Source organism: Myxocyprinus asiaticus, chromosome 26, assembly GCF_019703515.2.
Source record: "Myxocyprinus asiaticus isolate MX2 ecotype Aquarium Trade chromosome 26, UBuf_Myxa_2, whole genome shotgun sequence".
Classification (NCBI taxonomy): Eukaryota; Metazoa; Chordata; class Actinopteri; order Cypriniformes; family Catostomidae; genus Myxocyprinus; species Myxocyprinus asiaticus.
Window position 1 is genome coordinate 30,641,123 of NC_059369.1, and position 27,141 is coordinate 30,668,263.

Sequence of the window (27,141 nt, forward strand, 5' to 3'; positions counted from 1 at the left end):
TACTGTCTAATCAAATTAATTCCTAAAACCTTTAACAAATGAATATAGAACAGTAGAACAGCACTCTTGTTTGTGATATATTGCTTTATTATTAATAGTAGTAGTAGTATTAGTAGAATTAGTAATATTTTATTATAATTGTAATTATTGTTAAAATATTACATTTTACTCTACAGTTTTTTACTCTAAGCTTTTATTTTGACGTGAGCTTTTATTTCGACGCATGTTTTTTGGTGGAAGCTTCACTTATCTGGATAAACAGTTCGCTGCATAGCCCAGTGTGATCATTGAAGCACAAATGCTGTGATTTAATTGTATAAATATACAATTTGCATGTGCTACACACTTCACAGTGGATAAGTGCTCTGTTTTGTGATCTCATATAACACACAGTGCGTGATTCAGTGGAATTTGGAGTTATGAGTGGTCTGCTTCACACATTCACTTTAAAACACGCAGCTCATGACCATTAAAGACTGCAGACTAAGATTGCAGTCTTTCACAGTTTAATAATCACACTAGGACATGTCACAATTTAAATTTGATTAATTATGCATTACATTTTTTAGTGAAATATGTCAAATTTCTGTGTGAGCATTTGGAAACAGTCATGTGTCAGTCAGTGAGTCGCTACTACCGGTACTGCAGAAATACTGGTATCGTGACATCTTTTTTTATTTTAGTACCGAATTGATACCAAAGTACCGGTACTTCTTGACATCACTATTGGTCACTATCTGCCTTCATAGTATGGAAAAGAGCAGCGTAATTTTTTTTTAGAATTTCTTCTTTTGTGTTCTATGTGAGATAGGGCTGAAACGATTAGTCGACAAAAATTTTCATTGTCGAATAGTCGTTTGATCTTAACGTAACATAAGGTCATATGAAACTCTAATAATTTCACACAAGAGCAGCACTGCATCTCGCGCCTGATTGAGGAGAGGAAGAAAACACATCTCACAGTCCAGACGCACTCTAAACTTTCCAAACAGCTTCAGGTGATGTAGATCGCAAAGTATGAGGGAATTATAATGCAAAAATACAAAATAAGTCAATACAGAAGCACTCTTGTTGTGGAATAAGCAGAGCCGGAGCTGACGCTCAGATTAAGCAAAATTTGCGTGTAGAGCGTCTACAAAGGAAACACCCCGGCGTTACATCTTTAATGCAGTTCTATTTAATGCGTTATAGCTTTATTAAAGTTAAAATAATAAGGAAACTCTGTAAACTCTCTAAAATTTCTCTGTGCGGTCAGCGCCTCTTGTATGAGTTGCGCGAAGTGTCCCGATCTAATGGGGAGAGACTGAAACTGCACCCGGCAGAGGTACACTCTGTTGCGGGGACGCTCATCCCTCTAGTGCACGCGCTTAATGCAGCTAGATTATAACGCGATGGCAACTTATTGAATCATAATATATATGTCACTGTGCATTTCTTATCGTGAAGAAAATTGGATAAACGCAGCTTTATTAATAACAGAGAGTTTTTTTTTTTTGTTTTGTTTTTTTTTGTAAGTTAAAGATAGATTGAAGTGAACAGAAAGGAGAATGTAGTCTTCGCCCGATTATACACTGCATTAAAATTTGTTTTGGCTTGTTTTCCAATATAAATATCTAAAACTCCTTTAAAACAACGTACATTTACTTTAGCAGCTATACTGCAGAAGAACAACATCTGAGAATGTTGAATATAATATTAAAAATACAAATATTTTAAAATATCTAAAAATCCTTAAAAAAAAAGATGCATTCACCTGAGAAGCAGCATATAAGATATTTAGACTTGCTTTTAGAAAGTAGATCTTGAATATAAGTATATTTTGTCTTTACTGCACTCGCAGAAGTATAACCAAGTGAAAAAATACACTTAAATACAAAATACACTTATATTTAAGATACATTCTCTTAAAGCAAGTCTAAATATTTTATGTGTTACCTCTCAAGTAAATGTATCTTGTTTTAAGGATTTTTTGACAATTTTAAATGGAAAAAAAGACAAATACACTTGATAACAATAGGATTTTTTGTAGTGAAATTTTTACTGAATTAAAAACTTAATAAAAAGTATTTTTTCACTTTAATTCAGTGAATGTCATTTAGAGGTATTTTAAAAGATGATTTTGTCCTCTCTATTGTTAGTAAGCACGTTTAATACAACCTTTTAAGTCGGGCCACAAGCTGAATAGTCGGTTTAGAGCTAATGATTAATCGTTGCAATAATCCCCCGAATAGTCGAATAATCGTTCTAATAATCGTTAGATTAGTCGATTATCAAAATAATCGTTAGTTGCAGCCCTAATGTGAGAATGAAAATCATACAGGTTTGGAATGAAACTAGGGTGAGTGAATGATGACAGAATTTTCTTTTTTGGATGAACTTTGCCTTTAAGTAACCTTAGGCAACCTTTTATTTAATGATGGCTGAATGATGACATCAAGTGAGTTTATAGTTAACAAGGAATTCTGGAATGTCATTGTGCCAAAAGGAAAACATTAACTGTCACCCCCATAAATACCATAGTGGCTGTACGAGTACAGGCAGGACACCTAGAGAGGAAGTGACATTTTATATTGGAAACAGTAGCAGGGGGCCCCGCGTGCAAGTGTGATGTCGTGCTCTAAAACCAGCAAACAGACTGGTCGATCAGCAAACCTGGTTTATCAGCAAACCTGCTGTGGCAGGGTGTTCAACATTATTTTTGTTTATAATACAGTTCTTGTCCTGGATGATTATTGGTCAGTATTAGTATTATTGATTTTCCTTTATGCATTTGCCTGCCATGGGCAATGCTGAATTATAAGCCCCTTTCCCACCTACACTCCCGGTTCTTTTCCCTTAGTAATTTTCTAGATAAGAACTCTTAAGAAGAATGGGACAACCAAGGAGACTTTTCCCCTCTTGCATTCACACTAAAAAAGGAACTCCCATAGTGACGTCATCTAGTATCGACCTTTTTTTTTTTTTTTTGTCTGACGTTATTGCATGCCTGATTCAATAGCAACAATAACAAAATCAACAACACCAACGGAGGATGCCAGGATTGGAGCTACACTTTTGTTAGGGTTGTCTTACATAAACTGTGGCTGCATCTGAAAATGTGAGCCAAGCTGCAGCCGGAGTGAGAGGAGAGAGGAGGCGGTCAGCCTAACATGCAGCACATGCTGAACTCCGCAGACAACATGCTGAAAATGCACTTTAAATCTATTTTCCAGTACAGTCTTTTACAATAAAGGCTTTTATGACAGCCAAATCACCAATCAGACAGAAGTAAACTACAACGGACAGTCAGGACTGCTGAGAGGATTATTGGTGCCCCCCTGCCCACCCTCCAAGACCTGTACGTCTCCAGAGTGAGGAAATGTGTAGGTAGAATCACTCTGGACCCCACACACCCTGCCCACTCCCTTTTTGAACTGTTGCCCTCTGGCCGGCGATACAGAGCACTCAGCGCAGGACAATCTGGCACAAGAACAGTTTTTACCCTCAGGCCATTTACCACATAAACTGCCTTCAGGACTCCCATAGTGCAACAATGTGTAAATATGTCATGAACATATGTAAATTCACTCATATTTAATTCAGTAACTGTACATACCCCTACCTTGCTCATATATTATCACTTGCACATGTATATACGCCATCCTATGTTATATGTCCTATTTTTTTGTATGTCTATTTATACTCTTACCTTGTTTTATATTCTGTGTCTCACTGTAATGTTCTGTGTGCAGTTGCTTGTTTCTCCTATCACCAAAAAAAAAAAAAAAATTATAATAATAATAATAATAACAAAAATTCCTTGTGTACGTGAGCACACTTGGCATTAAAGCTCATTCTGATTCTGAAATAAAATTTCATTTTTTTTTATCTGATTAATCAATTAATCTTAGAAATAATAGAAAATTAATCGATTATCAAAATAATCATTAGTGGCAGCCCTAGAAAATATACCTTTTATCATGTGTTGTTTGGCATGAGGTTAGGACACAGTGTGACTGTGACTGCCTTCAGCCTCCTCTGTCTATCTCTCTCAGTTTGATTGGGAACTCTGTTTCAAATAAATAAGGCTGGGCATAGAAATGCATCTATTCTCTGACTACAAACTCATCTCATCAGACATATTTTAGTAAGTACTGTTCCTTGCTTTGTGTGCAGCTGTGTTGTGTTCTGTTGTTTCTATTGCTGTGGCGGACCTGTTTTTAGATAAACAAAATGAGTTGACACTTAATTGCCCCATTTTATGAGTGGAGGCTGCTTGAACTTGCTCTCGTGCAGTCTCATGAACGCGCAGGGGAGAGCAACGGTCGGTCAACATTTTCACTAAATAATGCATTATATTTCTGTTTGTTTCTCACCAAACCTCATCGTATGGTTTCATAACAATCGAGTCTTATGGAATAATTTATTAGACATGTGAATTATACTTTTGCATGCTTTTGAAGCTTGAAGAGGTGGTTAGCATAATCTACCATTGTATGGCATCACTGAGCACAACATTTTTTCACGATTTCTCCCTTTGTGTTTAGAAAAAGAAAGAAAGTCATATGGGGTTATAACAACACAGGGGTGAGTAAACAATGACTGAATTGTAATTTTCGGGTGAGCTATCCCTTTAAGTTTAAATAATGACAGAATGTTCTTTTTGGGTAAAACGTTAACAGTGTCATGTACATGAGATATTCAGAGCCAGAGTCATAATGTTCTATTTTCATGTTGATATTATGCTATTCTATTAAACATTTAAAACCAAAATATTACTTGCTTTGATAAAGATAAGCAACAGTAGTTTTTACATATTTTGAATTAATGAATAGCGCTTTTCTGACACTACACTCAAAGCACTTTTACATTGATAACAAACCACCACAAGTTACCAGCATATTTTAATATGATAATTCATGTATTTTATCTACTAATTAAATCTATTAATGTTTGCATTGTAATACACTTATCAATTTTAGTTGAAACTCGTGATATGGCTGAAATGAGTTCAATGGAACACTTTATTATTTTTATATTATATTGTACAGCCTCAGTTGATGCAATGCAAGTAAAACCGTAATAGTAGTATGTTTATGCACTACACCAAATAATACTGTAATACAAAAACAAAAAAGGAGGATTCAGTAATGATGGGGATGAAATATACTTTGTAACATGAAAATAATATGTAGAAATATGCAATGAAAAATTTCAATAATACGTTTAATTTATAATTTCTTTCGCAGTAAAGTTAAAATAGATAGATGGTTACACAGACCTATTAATTGTTATTATAAAAATTAAATTCAAAATTAAAATTAATACATTACTGTGCTATGAAATCAGTACATTTTAACAACTTGAGATGATAGTACATTGTAAATAGACAGATCTGCTAAAAGGACAATAAGTGATAGCTTGTGCATTTCTGTGACTGGGGCAAAAGAAATGAGAAAACAGTGGCACAGACTCTTAGGGAACCTGGAAACTACAGCAATGTTATAAAATACTCAGAAGTCATGAATATTAGTAAACACGTTACAGTAACTTTACCGGCCAATGTAGAAACATAGCGATCGGTTAACACACAAGTATTGTATGATTTAAACGAGCATGACAAGCAATATATGCTTCAACAACCCTATCAGACAACATATCCAAGCATTATAGCAAGTAAAGAACTTTGCAGTTATGCTGTCCTGAACTGTGTGACAGCGACTGGCTGAACAGAACATTGTACTTAGTTTCCCCAGCTGGAACACGTGACAGTCGGTACTTCTTTTCTGTGTTTACGGACATGACATAATGACATTGATGAGTGTGACATAAGCCTGTGATTTCGTGCCAAATCTGACCCTACAGCTCAAAATACAAATCATTTTTGTAGGCTTAACTGGGGTAAGGTAAGGATATTGTTTTGAACACTGTTATTTATGTACTCAATCAGTAATGTCATTTTGTTCATTTTTAACCAAAAAATATTCCGTAGTGCAGCTTTAAAGCTGATTGAGTACTTGATTGTATTGATATTCGGTTCTTGTTGGAGTCATTCAAACCAGCGGACAAGGATCTTTGAAGATTTTAAAATGTATGCCTTTTCCCCCGTTGGGAAGTCACGGAGCCACTCCAGTTACATTTGCCAAGAAATAGTACATTTAATAATTCCTTTTAATTATCAGACAAAGGAGAGAAAGCAAAATTTTTATTATAATGGTGTTATGCAATGTTGTGGCATGGGGGATGTGGGCTGCAGGGGGGTCGCAGCGCCAGCCCCCTTTCTGGCGATCAGGCTCCGGAACACCTGCCGGTCCTCCGCTTGTGCCTGGAGCAGGACCTGGAAACGCTGTTCCTGCTCCAGGCGTACCTCCATGAGGGCTTGATGCTGGATTTGTTGGATGCTGGCGAGGGTCTTGAAAACTTCCCCCAGCGGTGAGGACTCCATTATGGCGTTCTCCTCCAAAGCTGGGTTTCGGCACCACTGTGATAGTTCTGAGTTCGTGGGCAATGGAGGAGTCAGGAGACAATGAAACAGGTTCAAGGTCAGAGTTTATTTTCTCGTTGCACACTCTTTAGTTTCTTTAACACTGTCGACTTTCAGTCTCCTTGCACACTACTCTTGTGTTGCTCTCCCTCTCACACTCTGACGCTCTGGCATGCCTTATCAGGTCTCCCTCTGCCATCACTATAATGAGAGACAGGTGTTAGAGAAATCACAACCCAGGTGACGAGCCTTACCGCTCTCCCTCTCCCGCAGACAGACACATGACCATGCCCCACATGCAACAAATGGTTTCCCATCTTTCTTGGTCTCGTGGGATGAGAAATGCAAAGCAAAGTGGGACGAGAAATTGGAAGCTTATCAGACCAGTATGTGTGTGGCTTAAATCTCTGAAAACTGACAGAGCATTTTATAAAAAGTCATCATGCGTGTTGTTCATAAAAGAAAATTCCCAAAAGAAAAGCATAGTTTGTTGAAGTTACCTTATTTTAAAACCGTTCTTGGTAACGTTTGTGAACAAAACAAAATATAAAGTTCACCTACATGTAATGCATGTTATTTTTTAACTTACTGTGGTGGTTGGGGCGTGGTTAAACGCCAGTTTGTGAATGGAGAGTGAGATCAGAAGATGAGAATGGTAAGGATCATTACATGGCAACGATTGCCTCTAACAGCTGTTTGTCATTGCAGTGAGAGTTGAGACGGGCTTTTAAGAGCGAGCCAGACGCCAGTGAGGGAGAGAAAGCTGCACGAAGCAGAGTGTTCCAGAGTGCGATATTTGTGTTGTGCTGAAAAGCCTTATTTGAATGTGTCTACTGAAAATGTTATTTATAGACTGTTAAAAGTGTGGGAAATAAAGCCCCTTTTGAGTCGGATCTCGCCATCTCCCGCCTTCTCCTTGCCACGAAAACTAAGAACTTTGTTACACTCACATTTTAACTTAAGTAATCGTTTACTCGTGGATTAGAGTACTCAAAATTACAAATTACTTGAAAATGCCCATCCCTAGTCAGTGTGCAGTGTCAGAGGTGTCACAGGTGGACGAAACACTGCATCCTAAAATTCGAAATTCGGTGCCCAACTATGAATTCGGGGGCTGCTCAATATTCGCCACTGAGTGCCACTCACATAGTTTTCCATTAAATTCCTTTATATTTACATTCTGACTTCACTTTTTCAGAAACAAGTTTCTTTTTATGGTATGACTGCTTCAATAAAGTTGCCCTTTATAATCTTTCAGTGTGCGCAGTTGCACCATTGTTTTCATACACTGGCTACAAACTTATTAATGTCACTTTGTTCATTCTTGAAGAAGTGCAAAAGCCTTCATATGCAACTTTTGTCTGCATGGTGATTAGATTCACTGCTTTGGACTGCCAACGCTATTCAACGCACAGACGCTCTCTGTGTAATACCTGTGCCTTGTCTGTCTAACCGGCTTTATAGCCATCCTAAAATGTAATGACTTACACTATAGTATAGTAAACGCAATATAGTAACAGCTATGACCCAAAACACCTGTTAACTTTGATAGTGTATATCAGCACCCTTAGAGACCAACTATTAACCTTAGTTTACTTGTCAGTTAGGGTAAAGTTGGCACTTAATGAATTTGATTAGTCTGTGCACTGTGCACCTAACAATGCCTTTTAGCCATAAGTCTTCAGAATTTAGCACAGCCTCTCATTCATTTTATTTCTTAATTGAAATGCAACATGTAACTGTAAAGATGTAAAGAGTATAATAGGAAAACACACCAATAAATAACTGGTTAGAAGAATGCAAAGTCCTCATTCGGATACCATGGTCTTCTCTAAACCTCCTACCTTCCCCTGACCCCACTAAGTCCTTTGTGACATCAGAGTGCTGATCAAACACCTGTGCCTCTCATGCTCTTTGACACCTACAGGTGCCACTTCTGTGAATGCACAGTTTGGGCTCTTCAGACCATAGCTGAATAAAGTTATTCAACATAAGCTTTAAAGCAGCTGTGTCAGCTACGTCTGTGGGTCCACAGTAAAGCACCTTTTTGCTCTTGTTGGCAGCCAGAGAGCCTTCATTGTGTTGAATGAGTTTGTTTAACATATATTTTCATATTTGTTGCATGGATGCATCAGTATTGCTGTCAGACTTGTGTAGGTGTCTCTAATGAAATATTGAGATAGATTTAGTTGCTACCAGTTCATTAGAGCACAAACAGCCATCACTACATTTGGCAATGCTGTCTGTTGCTAAAGAACAAATAGACAGCAGATTGATCTTCTTCATTATGCCGTATGGATAAATAATTATAGGTGAACCTCGATATTTTAATGCATTACTGATAGTCATGCCACAGTTATTGAAGATTGTCATTTTTCTATGTCATTATGCCTCATACTGTGATGCAAAATCTAATGTGCTCATGCTCATATGCATGTGAAAATAAGAGTGGCAAGTTTGTGGCTAGTTTGCAAAAACTCTTGATTCACAAGTCACTTAATATCTTTTAAAAAATCTCTTAAAAGTATTTAAGCTTGTCTTGCTGCAAGTCTAGACTTTAAATGTGTTTTTTCTGTAATCTTCCACCTGTCTTAAGTGGCAGTAAGAAGTCCACCATATTGACAAGGCCAGGTTCTCAGTTCAGTGTTCATCCAAACCTTCCCTGTTTTTCCTACACTCTTTGTTCACTGTGTTTTGCATGAGCTCAGAAGCATTTAAGCAACTCATTAGCACTGATTGTTTGGGCCACGTGGAATAAATCGTTCTGCATCTGTCAGATTCCAGGGCTGCTCAGGGCCTATTTATATGAGGATGAGCTAAGCTTGCAGATCATGGGGCTCAGCCTAGTAACTCTCCATGAGACCACCATATCAGACAGCAAAATCTCAGAATACTTTAATGGTCAGTATAAATGGTATTGCTGATACAGCTGATTCAATCACAAAAGGCTTGTAATTTATGTTTGTCTTTCACAAATAAACTTTGTCATGTTGTGAACAACACTTGGTTGAAGTAATCAGAGAATTCATATTATTGTAGAAGAATTCAACAAAAAAAATCTACTTTTTAATCAGCAGAGAAATGTCATATCTTGCAGTATTAAATTAATGTGTAACTGTTGCAGTTTGGAAATAGTTTAGCCTTAAGTAGGGATAGGCCAATATTTGGCCATTTTGATGTTATTGGCACTGCGAATTGCAAAATGTTATGATTTGCCAGCAAAAGATTTGCCATAATTAAATTAATTAATTTATTGATAAGATACTGACATTATGGCCCCGATTTACCAAATGTTTGCGTGTATAAAAACACATGCAAACATGATTGCACGTGCATAAAATGTCTGAGCTGATCCACTAACGCAGTCTTATGAGGATTGCGTCTTTCAGATGCACAAAATAGCGCGTCTTGGCAATTTTCGCACGTTTCCCCGAAATGAATATGCAATTAAGAGGCATTTCTCCAAATGAGCAGAAAAAAGGTCAGTGCAGATGTAAATAAATTAAATTGCTCCCACAAAGTGATTTATCAAGCCTGAAAGTCATTTCAGAAATGCAAACTGCAAGAGCAAATTAATACGAATGAAAGGCAAGTAATAATCTGATTTGCACTGTGTATCTGTCATTGTGGCAAAACAGAGACTTTAAAAATGCCGAATACTTAGAAAACCCATTTATGACACATTATTGTTGTATTAAATTAATTTTTCATTAAACAAATGGTTTATTTGGTTATTTTAGAACTCAAAATCATGACCAATAACATAGGCCTTCTGATGATCATTCAATTCTTAATTCTAAGATAAAAATAGTCTGCTAACAATTTATGCCCAAAGTATGTCGTATTTCAATGTTTTAAATATTATTTTTAACTGGCGAAATATATTAAGTGGCAGTTCTCTCCAGTGCTTGATCGAAGTGTGCCGGTGTGCCCGATAGACCCACTCTGAACAGGTTTGTCTTTCCCCCCGCGAAACAAGTTGTGAGCGTAACTTCTCTTTCGTGTAGCCTCCTGTGTATCTCTGTTTTAGAATACACCAGTGGTGCGATGGCTTAACGTACATAATACTGTATTTTTTTCTTTGTGAATTATGAATTGAAGCGATTTTGTCTTGCTTTCCGTAATCGTTGTGATACATTTCAAGAGAAGAGTGTAATACACAGGTATTCTCATCAACTGCTCTACACTTAATATCGAAAAAATATTGAATAAAAAAATAAAATGGTATCTAGTGAGAGCCATAATATAGGTGAGCATGCATTTTGTGCAATTTTCCCATGCAAAAGTTGCCTTTTGGAGGGTGTATCTAATATATTTGCATGTGTAGTTATTTGTGCAGATTTTCTTAGTAAATCACCTGCAACATGCCCAAGACGTGCACACGCAATATCATAGATTACACAAGCAAATTAGTAGCCGTTATTTGGGAGCTTAGTAAACCGGAGCCTATATTGGGTGTTTGCCACCCTGGACTCTAGATATTGACATTGGCGTTGAAGAACTCTTTTGACCTCTAGCTAGTAATTAACTCGATAAGAATCTTCTCATCTTCTATTGGGCAGACAAATGATACTTCAGTCTGTTGTTTTGTAGAGTAGAAACAGATTGATCTTGATACTCTCTACATCATGTTCTTTCTTGAGCTAACACTCTGATGGTTCATCGGATGGTTGTTTTTGTCTCAGGATTCTGAATGCAGGCCAAAAAGGCAACAAGGAAAGTGAGTCACCCAGTGTTTTGCTGCAAAAATCACATATCAGGGCCAGGGTTATGTATACACATACACATACAGTACACACACACACACACACCATCCTCCTACTTCTAGTCTCGGGCATTTTACCTGGCTTTATCTGTTCATCCTGCCCCATAGTGTCAGGCACTTCTGTTTTAAGAGTTTGTGGTGCAGTATTCAATAACTATTAAAAAATAGTTTAGTTCTGCTTCTGCAGGATGGATGACTATGGCAGCATAATGTCACTGCTTTTATCAAGGATCATCCAGTAAACTAAAACCAACAATACACTGTTTAATTTAATGTATCTTTAATGTGTATCTTTCTGACTGCGTGCTTAGATTACATTAATGTCTAACTCAATTTACTTTAAAATACAGATCTAAAATGTGACCAGTCCAGCTTAAAATGTAATTGACAATACTGTATGAAGATGATCCTGTAGTCACTCTCTCTCTCTCTCTCTCTTTCACCCTCATTCTGACCCTCTGTCAGAAACGCTCTGTTTTGGTGCTACTTCTCCTTTAACAACCTTTTAATTTGTGTAGTAGCGCCAGCATATGCAGTGCAAAATGGAACGTGACACCCGTTTATTGTCGCCGCAACGGACACTTCCAGCGTCACTAAATATAATGGGGTTCTATTGCTTTTGATGCAACACTCATATCCGGTGTAGATAGGGTAAAAGACTTGACAGTAAACACCCACTGTAATGATTGGCTCTTTGCTCTTGACTGACCTGCTCTCTCCTTGTCATCTCACTGCTCACTGTTACTGGGCGGGGCTACAGGAGAGAGAAGGTAAAGTAGGCGTTGATGTGTTGCTGTGGAGGCGATCAGATGCAAATGTCTACCACAGTGTGACATCACAATGTGGAGGAAGCAGACAACGAGTCGTTTTGGCAGCTTGGTTTTAACAAATGCTCTTTTTGCAGTTAGAAGGAAGTTTTAAGCTCTGAAAATTACAGTATGTTTTATAGTACAATGAACACATACATGACAAAAGATCAAGAAAAATTTGATTCCTCATGTCATGACCCCTTTAAATAGTGTATATATTATTGACCATATAAGCCACGAAAGCTTATTGGGGATGTGTGTAATTTTTCTTCATGTTAAAATACTTCATCAAATCCCCACTTAATTTGCAGAGACAAATATAAGTAATGGTAATCACAATATTCATTTTGGTCACACTGTGAACTTTTGTCGGCTGTTCATTTTGTATTTTGTTCTCGGAATTGGTGTGAATAGGCCTTAAGTCATTCATGGATGGATTCCCCTGAAAAGTACAAACTCTGTTGCACTATCAAAGTGTTACTCTGATTGTTTGAGCATCCCAATCAGCCCTCCACCAACACTGACACTGCCACTGCGAAGAGAGTGTTAAAGAAACCTTCGTTAGCTTTGCATTTCCATTAGGTGACGATAGTGGTGCTGAAATTACACACTTCACCTTGAAATGGAGTGTATATTATTGATCATACAGTACTGTGCAAAAGTTTTAGGCACTTGTGAAAAATGTTGCATAGTGAGGATGTCTTCAAAAATAATGACATAAATAGTTTTCATTTATCACTTAATGTCATACAAAGTCCAGTAAACATAAAAAAGCTATATCAATATTCGGTGTGACCACCTTTGCCTTTAAAACAGCATAAATTCTCCTAGGTACACCCGGACACAGTTTTTCTTGGTTGTTGGCAGATAGGATGCTCCAAGCTTCTTGGAGAATTCACCACAGTTCTTCTATCTATTTAGTCTCAATTGGTTCTGTCTCTATATGTAATCTCAGACTGACACAATGTTCAGTGGGGGGCTTTGGGGGGGCCATGACATCTGTTGCAGGGCTCCCTGTTCTTCTATTCTAATCTTTTCTATTGCAAAAGTAATGTTTGGGAGTCTAAAATTTATATTTCCTATTGACACACTAAAGCTGAAGATATAAATAACCATCTTAAGACAAAAGCTTGCGTGAAACATCTTCTGTGCCTAAGACTTTTGCATAGTACTGTATATGTGACAAAACCTTTTATTCCAGACTTAAAATGAATCCTTCTTTCTGCCTGGCTGCATGTTTTGTGACTATACATCTTACAGCTGGCCTGAGAGACTGGCCAGCTCCAAGAAGGACGAAGGAAGCAGTTTGTTTAAAGGGCTCTGTGCCCTACACTTAACAAAGGGTAGACTGTCCCCGTTTCCTCTGTGCAGGTGATTGTGGGACAGGACCTCCCTGCAATATACTGTGAAGAGAGGAGAGGGAAGGAGAAGCAGTAATGAGTGAGGGAAGAAGACAAATAGTGAGGTTTGAATGTTGACAAAAGTGCTGTTACAGAAAGAAAACTGACACAGACTCTAGGACACAGTGAAACAACCACACTGTGAAATATGAAGATAGAGAGAGAAATATGGAAGACAAATGCTAGTGAAAAGGTGGCTGATGAGAGAAAGAGCAAGCAAGAGAGGAGAAGGGAGTGCAGGAAATGGCTACATCATGAGTCAGTGGAGAGAACAGCTGAGAATGCCCTGTGACAGGTGGAGAGTGTTTGGAAGCGGGTTGTGTTTATTGCTGTATTTACACTTCAGTCCCTGAGCTCTCTGCCATGGATGGGCCAGCTTGTGCATGTGTGTGTTTGTGTCTCACTAATCAGTATGCTATCATACAACATATTTACACATCTCACTATGAATAGGTATTTATCAGACTTAACCCCATTGGCACAAGTCATTGTAACCATTGTCACTCTATTTATCCTCTCACTTTATATCCTGGTCTCTTTCCCATGACCCACTTTGACTGCAGGAAGACCAAGTTGTGCTCCAGTGCAGTGCAACTGTTCTGAAGGAGCAGATCAAACTATGCCTTTCCTGTGAGGGGTTCGGGAACCGTCTGTGCTTTCTTGAGACTACATCAAATGCACAGGTATGCCATCAAAAAGGTGTCAGGGTGTCATTATTTAGAGCAGGTGTGCATCTGTCAAATTTAATCTGGCTCTGAATTTAAATATAAACACAGCAAAGATTGTTCTGATTATTTTCAATACAGAACCAAAACATAGGGACGAATTTACGAAATAGTTGCACCATTGTAGGATGCAGTATTTCAGCGCCAAAACCTGCATCTTATTCACTAAGCCCTCGCAATTTAATTAAATAGGTGCTAAATGCCCTCTGGGTAGGATATTTAAGTTAAATAATTGTCATTCTTATAATTCTTGATTGACTTCCTGATTAACAAAACTCAGTATTATTTGCTTGGCACAATAAATGTTATGCCGCAGGCGGTAAACAAAATTTTATTTATGAGAGATTTGTTAACATTTTCTATTTATCATGGAAAGAGTTATTCATCAGGGGCCAGTTGCACCAGCCATGCATAATTTACAACTTACTAAATATTTGAGCATTGCACCATTAAACTCCAACCAGATGTAATGGTTAGAATAAAAATGCAAACTAATTGAATGACATCAGTGAGTTTATGTTTGGCATGACAGCCTTTAATCCTTTAGACAAATATGATGATGTTGACATTTACATTAATTTACATTTATAAGAGAGCACGGCTTATCAAGTATATCACTGGTAGGATATTAAAACAAATATTTTTTTTCCAGTCAGTATTAGTATACTGTTAGTTTATTGCCCCTTATTAATTTTAGATACAGTTTCTGAATATTATTATTTACATACTTGAATATACTATTGTTTATATTACTGCTGACAGTACCGCGAGACAAAAAGGTTTGAACATCAGCCGTAACAAGATGCACGGTATAAAGGTAAATGTCATATTATGCAACTATACATTGCTTTAAGGAGAGGTTCCAAACGACTAGCTAAGTCTTGCATTAAGAACTAGTGGTGCAATTAAATGTTGCACTGTCTTTAATTATATTGTGGAGGACGCAGCACACCACCCCGATCTGGCACACTCTACTGGTACTGTACATCGTCACTACTTCGCGCATCTGGATATGTGCCAGGTTATAACGCTCCTCTCCATTTATAGTTATTTGATGAATTTCTACTGTCGTGATTGATAGAAAATGTACACAAACATCTCTTTTTAATAAAATTCAGATTACCACCTGCTTTCCTTGGGCAGTAATAACGCACTGTTAATTGCGTCGAGTTTTGTGAATGAAGCGCAATGTGTAATGAGAATAATTTACATGAATGGAGGCGTGTTTGCATGGAAAGGAATGACAGTGACTTATTATAATTTAAAAACTCAAGACACAGTGCAATTTCAGCACTGATTGCGCATTCTTAAACTGATTGCAGGTGGTTAGTGAATAAAACTTAGATATTTGCGCTGAAATACTATGTGCAAAAGTGGTGCAAATGTAGAAGTCACTTTGCTCCCTCTGTCTTCCTCTGCAGAATGTGCCGCCTGATCTGGCAATCTGTGCCTTTATACTGGAGCAGTCGCTCTCGGTACGAGCCCTGCAAGAGATGCTGGCAAACACCATGGAGATGATGGAGGTGAGAGTTGGGATAGAGAATATGGAGGGAGAGAGAGAGAGAGGGAGGGACAAAGTGGTGGAGAGTTGGGAGGGATTTGAAAAGAAAAGGGTCATAATTGTAAAGAATGACAGGGATTATACATTCGAATATATTATTAATATTTGTGGTTTTAAAACTAAAAGGAATAAGAAAGTAGTGGTAAGAGAAGAGGATATGTGCAGAAGCAAGTTAATGCAATTAATGTTAATGTTGTGCCCTCTTTCTTATACTAGACAGAATTTATACAATATATTTTAAAGTTTTAGAACAACATTTTAGTAGTTTTGTGCAATAAAAGGAAGTTAAAATTATTTGTACCAACAGCTTTCCATATTTCTCTTATTATTGTTCTATATGCACCATGCACATTTTTGTTGCATGGGGTCATCGGAAAATCTGTGAACTTTGGTACACGCCTGTTTCTGGTATTAAGGAACGTAAACGTAGATCTGTTAGTGTACTGTTCGTAGAGCTTAACTTCTTGTACCTTTTGTCTCTCTCCTGAACCTTCATCCCCCTTCCTGCCAACTTTAGGCAGTCGATTTGGATAAATGGGTATGTCTCATGTCTCATACTGTATTATATCTCTATTCCCTCAAAACTCAGCACCCTTCCTCTCCTCTTTACCTAAATCTCCTACTCAGTGTCCGGTGTGGATTAAATAATACTGTTGCCCCTATACACCCCTAAACCCTTTACTTCTGTCTGACCTTTGACTGCTGGCACCTGTTCCTCACTTTGTTTTGTTTGGTTGCAGTTGGAATCCCATTTGGCTTCAAATGAGAGCTAGTCTGTGTGTGTATATATTAATGTGTACTTGTATAAGAAAGAGAGAGAGAGAATGAAAGAGAGAGAGAGTGCATTCCAGAATCCTGCTTAAGGTTATGATCTTCACTGCACTTTAAGATTAGTGTACAGCCCACAACACCAGCATTCATCCCTACCCAACAGGAAAGCCAATAAGCAGACCCACACAAAATCTGTGCTTGTTGAAATCAGAATTGGAACGGATGTCATTCACAAAGTTCTAAACATGCCCTGCCCTTTGCATGCTAATTTTTAAAATATATATTTGCCAATTTGATTATGCTTTAAGTAGTGTAGTGTACTCTCAACTCTGTTTATCAATTTTACAATATTTGTATTTATTCCACATTATTCCATAGATTTTCCTCCAAAATCAAAAAAAAAAAAAAAAAAAAAAAAAATGATGATTAAAAAAGTAATAATTTTCAGATTTTGTCTGGGCCTGCAAATTAGGCTTCAAGTCCATAATGAAAACCACATTCAAATGCATCTTTCAAACTCTTCTTTGACTACCAACCACTAGCCTCCTCCATACTATTGTCATTACTCTAAAATTAACCTTTTCATTTCCTCTCACCTTGCATAAATTCTTCTTCATTGTCTTCATTGCCATCATATGTGGGTGATTCTGTACTAACATTTACAAGCCAGATGAGAAAAAAAAAATTCTTAGATAACATTAAAAATGACCAAAATTGCCATTTTAGGTGACTTAATAGAGAGAGCAAACTCTCTTTTGAAATACAGACACTTTAAAATAGGAATCAGATCTGACCAAGTTGTTTCACGGTTCCTGTTCATTTTTAGAATCTTAGAATCTTTTCTAACAGAAAATAATTTAAATGCTCTTTTTAATTATTATTTAAGTGACATCATCTATTGGGTAACCACACACATTGCACCTCAGGTAAATTAAAAAAGTGTGGGAATTTTTTTTTTTTTCTGATATACTTCTTAATATTCTATTTTTAGCCTAGTTATACACATTATAACATAAAATATTATTTGATGACGATTTAATTTTATGGGTAGGAGGAAATATATTATCAGTATAGTTATTCAGTTTAAGAGCTTATGTGAATGAATGAATTAAACTTAAGAATGAAACAGTATATTTTTATATGTTTGCAAAAATGCCCTCATAAACATAAAAATGCCCCTGAAAATCAAATTCAGGGGGCAATTTTTGCCCCTTTATGGAATAGTTCATTTCTGACACTGCCGTAAATAAATCAATAAATAAAATTGAAATGAAATATATGTATACTATATACTTTTAAAATTATTAACTTGTGAATTTACTGCAAGTTTGACTGTAGAAATTACAAAAAAAAAGATTTATGTGGACAAAGCTTAATGATATAGAATTTTCTAATTCATTTTTTTTTTTTTTTTCAACTGGTTAATCTTAAAATAAGTAGTCAAAAACATCTTCAGTACTGTATTTATATTATGACATGTGGAATTTCTCATACTTGCTTTGGAACATTTAAAGCAGAATGACTCGATTGACATAATTTTGCCATGATTTAGGCTACCTTTAATCTCACTTTACTAAATCACTTACCCCAGGGTCACAAATTTTGTGATTCTTTTACATATAAAATCAAACAGAGTGTAACCCCCTCCATGCCCCTCCATTTATATACCTCTGCACATCTTTTTATTTGATTCTATATCCAGTTTATCAGGGTCATTAGAATGCCAGTGGAGATCACAAATGTGAGTTCTGATTAAGTGGGAGTTAGATGGGTGTTATTTGCCCAGATAGAACAAGTCTGCCCCAGCTTGGGTGAGTCCTTACCTGGCTCTGTAAGCTAGGGACTTTTCCTTAGCCATAGCTTTCATTATTTGAAAGCCAAAAGAATAATGTGGAATGCAGCCCAGTAGGCAGTCCTGTCGAAGGCAATGGGGGCTTAAGGGTAATTGATGGCAACAGGGGAATCTGACACCTGGGGGATTGAGAGGGCCCCTGAGCCAGTGCTAATGTGGTGAGGCAAGTGAGGGAGTAACACGCTGACCCGTCCTGGGCAGCCACAGCTGTTGTGATGAAATGGGCTGTTCTCACATTGGAGCTTTTGGTGCGGACCCAAGTCAATTTGAAGTCACAGTTCGGTTTGTTTGGTTGGTGTGGAACCGGTTCTCCAAATCCAGGTGCACATTGGTGAAACACACCCGAGTCCACTTGAAAAGGACTGAGTAAAATCTGATTCAATTTGCAATTGCTATGAAATTAGTCCATCTTAAATTATAAAAGTGAGTTGCTGATGACTTATAATTTACATCTTTGCGTACTTCCGGTTAAACCAATTATAGCATAATGCATTTTGCATATTATCTTCGGAATGCTGCTCACATTTTTGCATCTTTTGCAATGGATCCGCGACAGACCAATGTAAGTACCGTTCTGTGTGTGTAACAGACTTCAAATAAGATTGGTGTCCTCTCCTCCTCTTGTTACCTAGTTACAGTGGTGAACATATGCCACTAATACTTGCAGTAATGACACATACGTTCTTTTGTTCGGAATCCAAATAATACAATGAAGAAAAAGGAGATTTGAACACCATGGGGAGGGGATTAAAATCAAACTTGGGTTTGGACCAAGCAATCAAACCAGGTGTGAAAACAGCCTTAAAGTGTGCTGTGGTACTCATTCTGACCATGAAACTATGATGATGATGGTAGTGATGATAATACTCACTAATAGCAACAATAATCATGTTCTCTTGCTTTTAAACCTTACTGGATGTTGAGAAAAGGTAAGCTGTCCGCAGGATGTGTTTGTTGTCCTCATAGCGGCCGAATGTGTATCCACCTGGTTTGGTGTGACCCTTTGACTCTGTTCACTGGTTGTTTTTATACTTATGTATGTTCTCTCCATGGTACTGTAACCCACTTCATGTGAATGTGAACTGATGTGAAGAAATCTTTGATGCAGTGCCTCTTTTTTTCCCTCTCCCTACATAACACTGTTTTTGTTTTAAATCTTCCTCTTTATTTGTGTCTCTGTTGTCGTCTTGTGAGGTGGAGTTCTTTCCTTTTAATGTGGTTACATATACAATCAAACATAAAGTCTACCTCAAAACCCTCTCAGCACTTTTTATGCCTGCAAAGTTGTTTAAACATTGTGTTCTCTGTATTTTGTACCTTCATCTCCAGTCATCTCAGGGAGGGGGTCACCGAACGCTGCTCTATGGTCATGCCATCCTCCTGAGACACTACCACTCTGGCATGGTGAGAGACACACTAAATTTAAAACTAAATTAAGCAACATTTTGACAGTTATTTTAAAATTATTATACATTTTCTTATTATGACTTTTAATTGAGAGATTACATTGAAAATTTTTTTTTTTTTAATTCACACCACAGGACAATTTAAAATGAATTGGTAAAAGCAAAACAGTGATTAAAAATGGTAAAAAAAATAAAAAAAAAATTAATGGGTGAAAGAAATTGTGACCAGTCATAGGACCAAAGATATACACTTTCCCTTAAACATAAAAATTGTAACCAAAAATGCTGATATTGGTTACAAAAATGTTTTCATGTTATGCATCAATTGACCCTTCGCTAAGCTCTGCCCCCCCTTGGTTACCGTTGCTCGCTCTGACAAGCTCTGCAGAACTCCCCATTGGAATGAATGGGAGACTGTCGTGAACTATGTGTTTTTTGGCAAAATATTCTCATAAACGGAATAGATAATATTTTTATATGGGCTGTTATGAAGAGTGACGTTTATAACGTCTCATAACACACTAATTTTGATGCTGTGAACTGTTTATTTACTATCAAATTTACCATGACTTGAATCATTACATGAATTAATTAACATTAATTTATTTGCTTTAATTTACCTGAAGCAAATGTAGGTGTCGTTGTTATATGTTCATTTTGGAAAAAGGGCTGACACAGTGTAACCCATAACATGCTCTTCTCCAGATTTATTTAAAGATGTATTTTTTTTTAAATGATAGAAAAACACTGCGTGTATCCTCCCTGGGTAACTCGTGTCACCATTACAAATGACCCTGTAACAACGTGTTTGACATTTTTTAGATTATTTTAATAAAACCTCGCTTAAAAATACTCAAACACACATTACTTCAATAGGCTGTCATTAGAAAATAGCAAACACGTGTCAGAGTAATGGCATCAGGGCAACAGTTGCTAAGACAGGATTGGTCAGAAGAGCTTTTAAGGCGGGGCATAGTGAAGGGTCAATTACCCAGACATGCACTTTGGAGGAATCATTTGGTAAATGTGTGTGTTATCCTGGATTTCTAGTATCTGAGCTGCTTGACATCATCCCGGTCACTTACAGACAAACTGGCTTTTGATGTGGGCCTGCAGGAGGATTCAACAGGTACAAACTTGGTGATAGTTCCTGAATTATACAAATCTAGTTCAGAGTCACCTCTTTAATACAGATACATTTTCTTCTGATTGCTTTTCCTTGCCCTAAGGTTAGGGAGCAATAACATATTGCGGTTTTACTGTTGCTTTATGTATAAATTGTCTGACACAGTGTCTATGCGATTTATTTCTGAAACTAATAGGATGTCTCAGGAGTAATCATATTAACTATATATATATATATATATATATATACACAGTTGTGGCCAAAAATATTAGCACCCTTGGTAAATGTGAGCAAAGAAGGCTGTGAAAAATATGTCTTTATTGTTTATTCTTTTGATCTTTCATTCAAAATATTCACAAAAATCTATCCTCTAATGCTGTGGTTTTCAACCAGGGGGTCGGGATCCACTAGGGGGCCTCAGTACACTTCCAGGGGGGCCTCAATATCTCTTAATGTTTTCTAAAATAAGGTAGATTATTATAATTTTATATAATTATTATAATTAAACTTACTGAAAATGCTAAAAATGTAATATCTCCCTTCAACAGCTTGTTTTTTTTTTTTTAAGAATATACAATTCTAGACATTTCTGGAATTACAGATTTATCATGATGATTTTTTTTAATCTATTGACCCTAGTAGTTTCTTTCATTAAAAACTTTGAAAACAAGCTTTGTTATCATAACAGTAGTATCAAAGGAAATATCTTATAATATATATATCTTATAATATAAATATCTAATTGCCTACATGGGGGGGCCTTAGAATATTTTCTCTGACAATGGGGGGCCGTGGAGTCAAAAAGGTTTGGAACCACTGCAAATGGATATCAAACAATTGCAAACACAAACAAGTATACACAAAAAAAATAAATAAAAAAAATAATAATAATATATATATATATTTGTCAAATGTATGTGTGGCACAATTATTGGCACCCTTTTATTAAATACTTTGTGCAACCTCCTATAATGCCTAATGAGGTTGGAGAATACATGGCAAGGTATCTGAGACCATTCCTCCATACAGAATCTCTCCGGATCCTTCTAATTCTAAGGTAGATGCTGGTGGACTCTCCTCTTCAGTTCACCCCACAGGTTTGCTATCAGGTTCAGGTCAGGGGACTGGGATGGTCATGGCAGAACCTTGATTTTGTGGTCCGTGAACCATTTTTATGTTGATTTTGATGTTTGTTTTGGATAATTGTCCTGCTGGAAGATCCAACCACGGCCACACAGCTTTCTGGCAGAGGCAGCCAGGTTTTTATTTTTTTATCTGTTGGTATTTGATAGAGTCTATGATGCCACATATCTGAACAAGATGACCAGGACCTCTGGTTAAAAACAGCCCCACAACGTTAAAAATCCACCACCATATTTAACCGTGGGCATGAGGTACTTTTCCATATGGCTACCTCTCTGTGTGTGCCAGACCCATCTCTGGTGTTTGCTACCAAAAAGCTCTATTTTTGTTTCATCTGATCATAGAACCCCATCCCATTTGAAGTTCCAGCAGTGTCTGGCAAACTGAAGACTCTTGAGTTTGTTGTTGGATGAGAGCAGAGGCTTTTTTCTTGAAACTCTCCCAAACAACTTGTGGTGATGTAGGTGACGTCTGATTGTAGTTTTAGAGACATTCTGACCCCAAGACCTAACTAATTTCTGTAATTCTCCAGTTTTGATCCATGGAAAATTTTTGGTCACTCGAACCATCCTCCTCACCATGCGTGGAGACAATATAGACACACGTCCTCTTCCAGGCCGATTCGTAACATCTCCAGTTGACTGGAACTTCTTAATTATTGCCCTGATGGTGGAAATGGGTATTTTCAATGCTTTAGCTATTTTCTTATAGCCACTTCCCATTTTGTGAAGCTAAACAACATTTTGCTGCGCATCATAACTATATTCTGTGGTCTTACCCATTGTGATGGATGACTAAGGGAATTTGGCTTGTGTGTTACCTCATATTTATACCCATGTGAAAAAGGAAGTCATGGGTGATCAATTTCATGTTCCTTGTCACCAAGGTGTACTAAAAAAAATGTAAAATGTGAATGGGAATATACTTCAGATACATTTTACTCATAAGAATTTCTAGGGGTGCCAATAATTGTGGCAAATGTGTTTTGGAGAAAAATATTTATTTAATTATGAAATCCCCCCCCCCCCCACAAAATCAGGTAGATTTTTGTGAATATTTACGAAACATCAAAAGGATAAACAATAAAGACATATTTTTCACAGCCTTCTTTGCTCATATTTACCAAGGGTGCCAATGTTTTTGGCCACAACTGTATATATACCGGATATACAGTGGGTAAGCAACCAGATTATGCCTTACTACCGCGGGGAGTACCGCTGCATGAAAACTTTTAATTCTCACCCGTGAGACACGTTCGCAAAATCACCGCCAGGAGGTGCAAAGGGGCTCTTTTGTCACCATTGTTTAGTAGTGTGAAAAAAGTTAAAGTTATGATTAAATTGTTAATATTATTATTTGTATTGTATTTTTTACATTTTGATGTGTTGAAGGCAATCTAACAATGCAAAATTAATGGCAGCATTAAAGTTATAACTTCGTTAGCTCATGGATTGATATACAGAAAAAAATGCTCGAATGTCAGCCCTTTTCAATAAATTTAAACTGTTGCTGCATACATATTAGCTATTTAATTATCTTCCTGAAAATCAAAACGAAAAAACATTGTGAACATTCAGAATTTCATTTGTTAACCCTAATGAAAAAACAACAACAATGCATTTAATTAATGCCGTTAACCCCTGTTATAATTGACCCAGCTAGTCCTAAAATTGTCAGACCTGCTCATAAGCGGGAGGAAAATATATATGTATATATGTGTGTGTGTTTAGTTTTTAACTACTTCACACCAGCCATTGTAACTTTAAAGAATACTATTTAAAAACAATAAAATAAAGTTGTTTGTGAGTCACATGTGGACTAATAGCTTAGGGGTTCTGCGCTCGCATCAACTAATATTGTCTTTTCCAGCTAATTGCAGGTTTGAGACCAGCTTTACTTATCTTAAAGGTGCAATATGTAATATTTTTCATGTAATATTCGCCTTTTTTTGGCAATGTGTGAACAGCTTGTAGCGCAACTTAAAAAATGATCCCTTCCCGGACTTCCTAGGTTGCCTATTAAAGCCTGTAGACTGATTTTCATGTGAAGGGAGCGGGTCGCTTTTGCTGGGAAAATCCAAAGGATATGACGTTTATGCGCGCTCCCGAGAGCCTTTCCTCAGACAGTAGCTTCTCTTCTGCTATTCAACAGCAACAACAGTCTGCAACACTAGGTAACGTTATCATAGAGATGGAATCCAGCAAATATCCGGCTCCCAGCACAACACTGACTCCTACACAAACTCAGAGTAAGCCAAAAAAAACAAAAAAACATTTATCTACTGAATCCAGTCTGGCTAAGCAGGAACGCGATCATGGTTGAGCGAAAACTAGAGTGAACATCAGCAGGGCATTTGATTCCTGGAGGAACATTCATTCGGTTTTGGGGATCAAAACCGATCCTGAATTGGCGTTCTTCTTATTGGACAGGTAAGCTTACATAACTGCAAAGCAAGTAAAATATAGTGCCATAAGGATTGATCTGTGTAATTTTAGATAACTTGATCTTGCCTGCTAACGCTGACGAATTACAAGCTACCTTGCTTCGTAACTTTCAAATAATTTCAATGATCTTCTCTTTATACTAAAAGTCAGGTTAATGTCAATGTTAATCTGTAATTATTCAGCAAGGTAAACTACAATAACACATGAAATAAATGCTAGACAATGTTCAAGATAATGCAAAAAGCTCCGTTCATTTGTGTAACGTAACACGGTTTTACAGAAAATATATACATTCTATTATTATAAAACAATTGCGCATCAATATATCAAAATGACAGTTGTGATGGAATCACATCAATACTGAATTGTCAACATATTTATAATGTACAGTCTATTTTATAAACAGTAACTGTCATCATCCACCAAATTTAGCTAACAGCTATTGATAAAGCCGGCAAGCTAGCTAACGCCGACATAGGCTATCGTATAAATGCAGCCAATGTATTACTTCAAACTACAGTCTCGCATAGTCAGACCTATATCCACACTTTGTTTTAGCCCTGTTCCAGCACTGGAGAGTCAAATATAATATACAGTCTCAAAGTTTGTAGTAAAACAATCATAACTATGTAATTTTAATTATGCTACCTCATCTGTCAGCATGATGCCAGTGAATTACGTTCAGCCTCTTTGTACTTTACCTCATTGTTTTGGTCGATGCTCGTGTCCCTATGGAGTGTGTGCGCGTGATCACGAGCAACAGGTAGATGGCTGCAGTTCACTTAACGGCCACAGGTGTCATTAATAACAAGGGTTTCTGAATCTTACATACTGCACCTTTAATGTCTGTTTGGATACATGTAGAAAGTAAACTACATCCAGCAGAATCCGTGTATCATACGTTCATTTCATATTCAATTAGGAATTTAAAATCAGAAAAACAAAAAATGACTTATTTCATTATTCGTTTACAAAACCAATATTAAAAAACAAATAATGACTTGTTTTTCGTAATTTCGATTTAATGCTCAAGTTAAAAATAGGACATTGGAAAAATAGCCACGGGACACACTGTGCGTTTTGATTATTTGATTTCATGAGTATATGGCTTGAATATTTTATTTGCACATATGGGTGGGCCTTAAACGCCCCTTTCTTCTGATTGGTCAACCTGCACCATCGTCTTTCTCAGTGCTGTGAGACAGAATAGAAGTTCTCTGCTGTTAAGTTGTTCAGATAAATTAATCTCAGTTAAAATTAAATTCTTTACCATTTATTCTCCCAAACCCGCCGCGTTCATTGCAACTGAGCTATCTCTCTCATCAAATAGTCAGACACAGTGCCATGTACACATAGCCGTAAAATGTTCACTGAATGCAGACAGGGTTTTGTCTTCATGCAATTCAGCATTAGGACAATCATTGCCACATGAAGCAATTGATAAGAGCGACACACACACACATTCACACACATTATTAAGGTGTTTATTAAGTTTAATCCCTCACTCTGTATGCCAAATGTCTTCTCACAGTTATCATTCTTCATACCACACAACTGGTTTTATTCATTTATAAGTGGTACCATGCAGTGCAGCTGATCAGTTGGGCACTGGTGGTCCACACTGCACTGGAGAATTGGCTGGCATTCGCAGTTAGGGTGACCAGATGTCACTTTAAAACCGGGGACAGTCCCGATTTTACAAGTCATGTACTGCGTCACGGTGGACTTACAGTCGAGACACCTTTTGTCCTAATAATTAGTCTAAGGCAGCTATAGTTTGATTGCTTTAAATAAGTGTTTTAAATTGACATTAGTGTTTCGTGCATTTTTTAAATGAGTAATCATCAAAGAGTACTGAAAGAATCGGTTTATTTGATGTGGTTTAGGGAATATATAGACTTAAGGTAGGGTGCATCCAAGACAGATGAGCATTCATGCCAGTGAATTATAACAGCTACAACAGTAAATAACAAATGATAAATAATAATAATAATAATAATAACAACAAATACATTGGAAGATATTATTACATTTAATATTTAATACAAGACAATAATTGACAGCGAAGAGTACTAATTTCAAGCTCAGATCATTCTGACATCCATGTTTTTGAATGGGAATATGGGTGGCCTTTACCTACTGGGTCGTATACGTGGCAGTTTTATGTGCCTTTTATTATTGGACAAATCTGAAGGCTATGTGTAAATGCTGACATTAAATTCACTGGTTGAGCTTTTGAGAGACAAGCATTCATGAACTTCTTTTAGCATAATTTCCATGATGAGCAAGTCCCTCACACCTAAGCTCCCAGAGCAGGGTAAAGTATGTTTTAGGTTCTATATTTTTTGGATGTTTGGTTTCTTGTACTCGCGCTCTCTGCCAGCGGAAAGTTTGCACAGATTTTGCACACTTGGCTTGATGTTATGGTATATAAATATAAATGATATATAACTATAATATACAGACATAAAACACTGCACTCAGAACTGCCAGTTGGTGTGGCTTCAGAATTATGACTGAAAATGCTCCAATGCGCTTTCATTGCTTAGCGTGCTTAAGGGACCATTTGAAAATTCCACTCACTATTAAACACAGGCTGTGTCCAATCACTCATTCAACTGACGTGCAAGTTAAACATAAAACATTAAAAGTACACTTTTAAATTCCAAATGTTGT

General features: G+C 37.0%; 1 protein-coding gene across 1 annotated transcript in view; it reads left to right on the plus strand.

Moving 5' to 3' along the window:
- The window catches only part of ryr1b (ryanodine receptor 1b (skeletal)), a 149,659-nt gene that overhangs the window by 21,465 nt on the left and 101,053 nt on the right, over window positions 1-27,141 (plus strand). The window contains exons 2-5 of the mRNA XM_051656671.1: window positions 14,001-14,120; window positions 15,584-15,685; window positions 19,676-19,750; window positions 20,803-20,881. Coding sequence (XP_051512631.1) covers window positions 14,001-14,120; window positions 15,584-15,685; window positions 19,676-19,750; window positions 20,803-20,881 — 376 coding nt within the window. The remainder of the gene's footprint in view (window positions 1-14,000; window positions 14,121-15,583; window positions 15,686-19,675; window positions 19,751-20,802; window positions 20,882-27,141) is intronic.